Source organism: Oncorhynchus clarkii, unplaced genomic scaffold (assembly GCF_045791955.1).
Source record: "Oncorhynchus clarkii lewisi isolate Uvic-CL-2024 unplaced genomic scaffold, UVic_Ocla_1.0 unplaced_contig_13486_pilon_pilon, whole genome shotgun sequence".
Classification (NCBI taxonomy): Eukaryota; Metazoa; Chordata; class Actinopteri; order Salmoniformes; family Salmonidae; genus Oncorhynchus; species Oncorhynchus clarkii.
Genome location: NW_027258039.1, coordinates 1 through 5,775, shown reverse-complemented (window position 1 = coordinate 5,775; position 5,775 = coordinate 1). Strand labels below are relative to the sequence as shown.

Here is a 5,775-nt window from a genome sequence, read left to right as displayed (position 1 = left end):
CAACGTAGATGGTGAGACATCTTTGGTCTGCGTCGACCACAATGACCAACAAGTCAGAAAACAACGTAGACTGTGAGACGTCTTTGGTCTGCGTCGACCACATGACCAACAAGTCAGACAACAACGTAGACGGTGAGACGTCTTTGGTCTGCGTTGACCACATGACCAACAAGTCAGACAACAACGTAGACGGTTAGACGTCTTTGGTCTGCGTCGACCACATGACCAACAAGTCAGACAACAACGTAGACGGTGAGACGTCTTTGGTCTGCGTCGACCACATGACCAACAAGTCAGGCAACAACGTAGACGGTGAGACGTCTTTGGTCTGCGTCGACCACATGACCAACAAGTCAGACAACAACGTAGATGGTGAGACATCTTTGGTCTGCGTCGACCACAATGACCAACAAGTCAGACAACAACGTAGACGGTGAGACGTCTTCGGTCTGCGTCGACCACATGACCAACAAGTCAGACAACAACGTAGACGGTGAGACGTCTTCGGTCTGCGTCGACCACATGACCAACAAGTCAGACAACAACGTAGACGGTGAGAGGTCTACGGTCTGCGTCGACCACATGACCAACAAGTCAGACAACAACGTAGACGGTGAGACGTCTTTGGTCTGCGTCGACCACATGACCAACAAATCAGTCAACAACGTAGACGATGAGACGTCTTCGGTCTGCGTCTCGGCTATTCAATTCTGGAAGCGGAAACACAAACACAGCTTGTACAGATGGAAACGATACAGCTGTTTTTAGTTTTTAACCACGTCAACTCATTTAGCTAACTTCTCGCTCACTGCTGAATGAACTGCCATGGAGCTTTTCAGAACGTTCAAATGATAACAATAGGGGGGGATGAGGCAATGAGTCAACATTGGGACTTAAACAAAATAAAATCAGCTACCTTGACCACTTTTCCCAACGATGCATCGTAGACAAAAACTTAAAGAGTATGTGACCTTGGTCTACTTCTCTGATTATCAAATCTGAAATCAGAACAGCAATAAGTACTACCAATCACTACCCCCCCCCCAAAAAAAAAATACTTATGAAGAGTTAAAGTAAGTCCCACAAATGTTTCTTCATGGAAAATTACCATGCAGTTATTCATAATGTTGTAAGTTGATGATTATGAGGTACTTGATTTGATTCTGTATTGTCAATCTGAAGAGTGATTGTGTTTTTTGAAGGTTAGATATTGAGCACTCACTTACCTCGTCCCAATGCCATTCTACTGACAAGTCTGGGCCACAGTTACAGCAGCATTCCATGTTATATTACTTTTTAACCTCCTACGCCACCAATGCCCTTTCAAACAAGATTACGGGCCTCTGAAATCCTCCTTAATTAGTCGTTTGTGGTAATTAACGGTAATTAAGGAAAGACAGTCCAGTCCATACCATCACATACCTTGTCCTAATTCCTCCAAGGCCGTAATCCTTTAAAAACACCCAAAGGATGCTATATAAACTAGGACAGTGGAGATGCACGGACTTCAGCAGTCAACTTCACTAGCTCCTATTAACCGGCCCAGGATGGCAGAGCTAGGAGTGTTTGCTGCAAGGAGACAAGAAGATACAACCAGAGAATCAGGCTTCGCCTACACCAACAGCAATCATACCAAAGGTACAGTACATCCTGTCAGTGTAGTGCCTGGGCTTGATATCATACCAAAGGTACAGTACATCCTGTCAGTCTAGTGCCTGGGCTTCATATCATACCAAAGGTACAGTACATCCTGTCAGTGTCGTGCCTGGGCTTGATATCATCCGGTAGAAGGAGTGAAAGAGCCTAATTCTGTGGATTATCCTAAAGTATTGTGGTTGTTGTATATTTACAGAAGATAATGGTAAGTGATGTTGCTGAAAGGTATTTTCCTTGATAAGATATTTCACCAACAGCAGAGATACCATTCACAACTGGCAATAGCAGTATACACACTAATACAAACAGTATTTGTCATTGTATGACAATGTTTTCTTTGTTCAGAACTTTTGATGCACACATTCTGTTCAACATATTATTTACTGTTCTCATTTGACTACATCAATAAGTCATCTTGGCCATGTTCTGTTATAATCTCCACCCGGCACAGCCAGAAGAGGACTGGCCACCCCTCATAGCCTGGTTCCTCTCTAGGTTTCTTCCTAGGTTCTGGCCTTTCTAGGGAGTTTTTCCTAGCCACCGTGCTTCTACACCTGCATTGCTTGCTGTTTGGGGTTTTAGGCTGGGTTTCTGTACAGCACTTTGAGATATCAGCTGATGTACGAAGGGCTTTATAAATACATTTGATTTGATTTGATTTGATTTGGAAGTTGTATTCAACTTATATTCAAATACATATCTGTTTTTTTAATTATCTTTTTTTAATGTGCAGATCCTTTTGAGGGCCCCAACTACCACATTGCTCCAAGATGGGTGTACAACATCTCAACACTCTGGATGCTCTTTGTGGTCGTCGCCTCAACTTTCACCAACGGCCTGGTACTGGTGGCCACTGCCAAATTCAAGAAGCTCCAACATCCTCTCAACTGGATCCTGGTCAACCTGGCGTTTGCCGACATTGCGGAGACTCTTTTGGCGAGCACCATCAGCGTTTGCAACCAGATGTTTGGTTACTTTATTCTTGGACACCCAATGTGTGTCTTTGAGGGATTCACCGTCGCCACATGTGGTAAGATGCGTTTTTATATGAACTCCATTTTGGTTTCATATTTAACCCTTGTGTGGTGTTCAAGCCAGCAGCATACCACCCTGCATACCACCCTGCATACCACCCTGCATACCACCCAGCATACCACCCTGCATACCACCCAGCATACCACCCTGCCTACCACCCTGCCTACCACCCTGCATACCACCCAGCATACCACCCTGCATACCACCCTGCATACCACCCTACATACCACCCAGCATACCACCCTGCATACCACCCTGCATACCGCCCAGCACACCACCCTGCATATCACCCTGCCTACCACCCTGCATACCACCCTGCATACCACCCAGCATACCACCCTGCATATCACCCTGCATACCACCCTGCATACCACCCAGCATACCACTGTTGGCTTGCTTCTGAAGCTAAGCAGGGTTGGTCCTGGTCAGTACCTGGATGGGAGACCAGATGCTGCTGGAAGTGGTGTTGGAGGGCCAGTAGGAGGCACTCTTTCCTCTGGTCTAGAAAAAAATATCCCAATGTCCCAGGGCAGTGATTGGGGACATTGCCCCGTGAAAGGTGCTGTCTTTCGGATGGGACGTTAAACAGGTGTCCTGACTCTCTGAGGTCACTAAAGATCCCATGGCACTTATTGTAAGAGTAGGGGTGTTAACCCCGGTGTCCCAATCTGTCCTTCATACCACCTAATAATCCCCAGCTTCCAATTGGCTCATTCCTCCCCCTCCTCTCCCCTGTAACTATTCCCCAGGTCGTTGCTGTAAATGAGAATGTTCTCAGTTAACTGACCTGGTAAAATAAGAGTAAAATATATATGTTTTAGTTTTTTTTCACCTAATGTAAACATGGGTCTGGTGGACCCAAAACAATACAACCATAACAATTTAGGTAAACATACTTTATACTTAGATGTTGACATATCAATTACAAGCAATATAGACAGTGTACATGGTTAATATGTGCCATTAACCTCTGCTACATCACATTTATCAATAAAAGCGCTTTGTTTTTTTTTTAAATAAAATGTGTTTTTTTTTTAGAACAAAAATTTATTACAACCAAGACATGGGTGGAATAAATCCTGTTTATCTTGAACAAATATAAATGAAACAAGGTTTTCATCACTACTGATGTTTATTGCTTTGAACTGAACAAATTGGAAGGACACATTTTACATACAGTATTTTATGGAAATGATAAATGAGCCCCGTTGAAGAACAAATTAAGGCCGGTCTACACACCACGAGGGACAGAGTTTTACTGTGTGTGTTGCATTTCTTGCATGTGTACCGTGACTTCCTGTCCGTCTTGGGTCCACACACATCGCAGAGCTTCTTCTTGTTGCTACCGGCTACAATCTAGAATGATGAAAACACTTAGTTCAGGAATTTTACTAACATCTCACTCACACATATAGTTACAGCAGGCCAAGGGAGGAGAGTCAGACACACACAGACATATGTAACGGATGTGAAACGGCTAGCTTAGTTAGCGGTGTTCGCGATAAATAGCGTTTCAATCGGTGACGTCACTTGCTCTGAGACCTTGAAGTAGTAGTTCACCTTTGCTCTGCAAGGGCCGTGGCTTTTGTGGAGCGATGGGTAACGATGCTTCGAGGGGTGACTGTTGTTGATGTGTGCAGAGGGTCCCTGGTTCGCGCCCGGGTATGGGCGAGGGGACGGTCTAAAGTTACTCTGTTACACATACAACATCACTCACACTTACGTCCGGTGTCAGAGTTGCTGGTTCTGTGGTTCGGGGCGGATTGGGCATCAGCATCCTCCTCCTGAGTTCTCCTCACGATGGCTGCAGAAGCCGGTGTCCTTGGGATATGTTGCCTTCTTTGGATTTGAGGTCTTACCAATGCCTTGCCCAGCTCCTCGAGAAAGAGCCGTCTCCTCTGGAGCTTCCCTCTGTTCCACTCTGGGTTCAACGTCATCCAGATGTCCAAGATGTTGAAGAATATCACAAGATGCCAGCGTAGGGTTCTTCTGTTGCAGCTGTTGCCAGTCACCAGCTTGTCTAAATTGTCCACCCCTCCTTTTTGAGACATTGTAATCCATTATGATTTCTGGTTGTTGATGTTCCTGGCCACAGATTCTCCCATCCCTATACAGCGTACTCATGAGTACCCATCCCTATACAGCGTACTCATGAGTACCGATCCCTATACAGCGTACTCATGAGTACCCATCCCTATACAGCGTACTCATGAGTACCCATCCCTATACAGCGTACTCATGAGTACCACATTGTTGCCTTTCTTTGGTACGTAGGACACTAGGGACGTGACGGCCGTGTAGTAATGATCTAAAATAAGGACGCGCGACAACGAGGTTCTAGCCCCAGCCTGTTTATTAACCTAACCCTCGCATGTCCTACATAGGTACTGACCTGGTTGCCGCTAGCTTGTCTCTCTGCCGCCGAGCTGGTCTGGTGTCTCAGTTATCGAAGGGGAAAATCCTGGAAATAATGTGGAAGTTTTCCAGCTAATTGTTTTTCTCCAAAAAGTTCTCTGCCAGTTTCTGCATCCCACTGTGGATTATGTGGATTCCCCCCATTGGATCTGAAAACACCAGCAAGGATAAGAACCTCAAAGGATGCATGTAAAATGAGCTTAGTCCATCTCCTTCCACCTCTCTCCAAAAACATCGCCTTCCCTCCAAAATTAGTGCAGTCCAGAATGATTTTCTGGATGGTGTCTGGGATGACCAGCTGAAAAGAAGACTTTATGTCCTGAATAACCGCCAAACGTTTCGACCCTGGTTGCATCCGTATCACATTGGCAGCCATGCGGGGTGGCTCATTCCTTGGGCAAAAAGACCATTCAATTGCAAAAAAAATGTTACATCCATATTTCTCCTCCTGCAGGCTGCTGATGAGCTGGTTGCTGACAGGCTGGTCGTGGGTCTGTCTTAGGGTCAATCTCATCCTCATCTTCCAACTCACCGTCAGACTACAAGTTGACAGAGACATTATCCTCGTATTCTGACATTTTTTCCACACTACCTTCTTTCTCTGCAGAGATGATATGTAAGGCCCTCTGAGCAGAGATGATATGTAAGGCCCTCTGAGTAGCGATTATA

At 45.4% G+C, this 5,775-nt stretch overlaps 1 protein-coding gene across 1 annotated transcript; it reads left to right on the top strand.

The window, feature by feature from the left end:
* The first annotated feature begins 1,517 nt into the window (after positions 1 to 1,517).
* Positions 1,518 to 3,457, top strand: LOC139394613 (red-sensitive opsin-like). The gene is made up of 3 exons (XM_071142714.1): positions 1,518 to 1,638; positions 2,390 to 2,686; positions 3,441 to 3,457. Exons 1-3 carry the CDS (start codon positions 1,548 to 1,550, stop codon positions 3,455 to 3,457), a joined length of 405 nt encoding a protein of 134 aa, XP_070998815.1. The 5' UTR covers positions 1,518 to 1,547.
* The last annotated feature ends 2,318 nt before the right edge of the window (positions 3,458 to 5,775 follow it).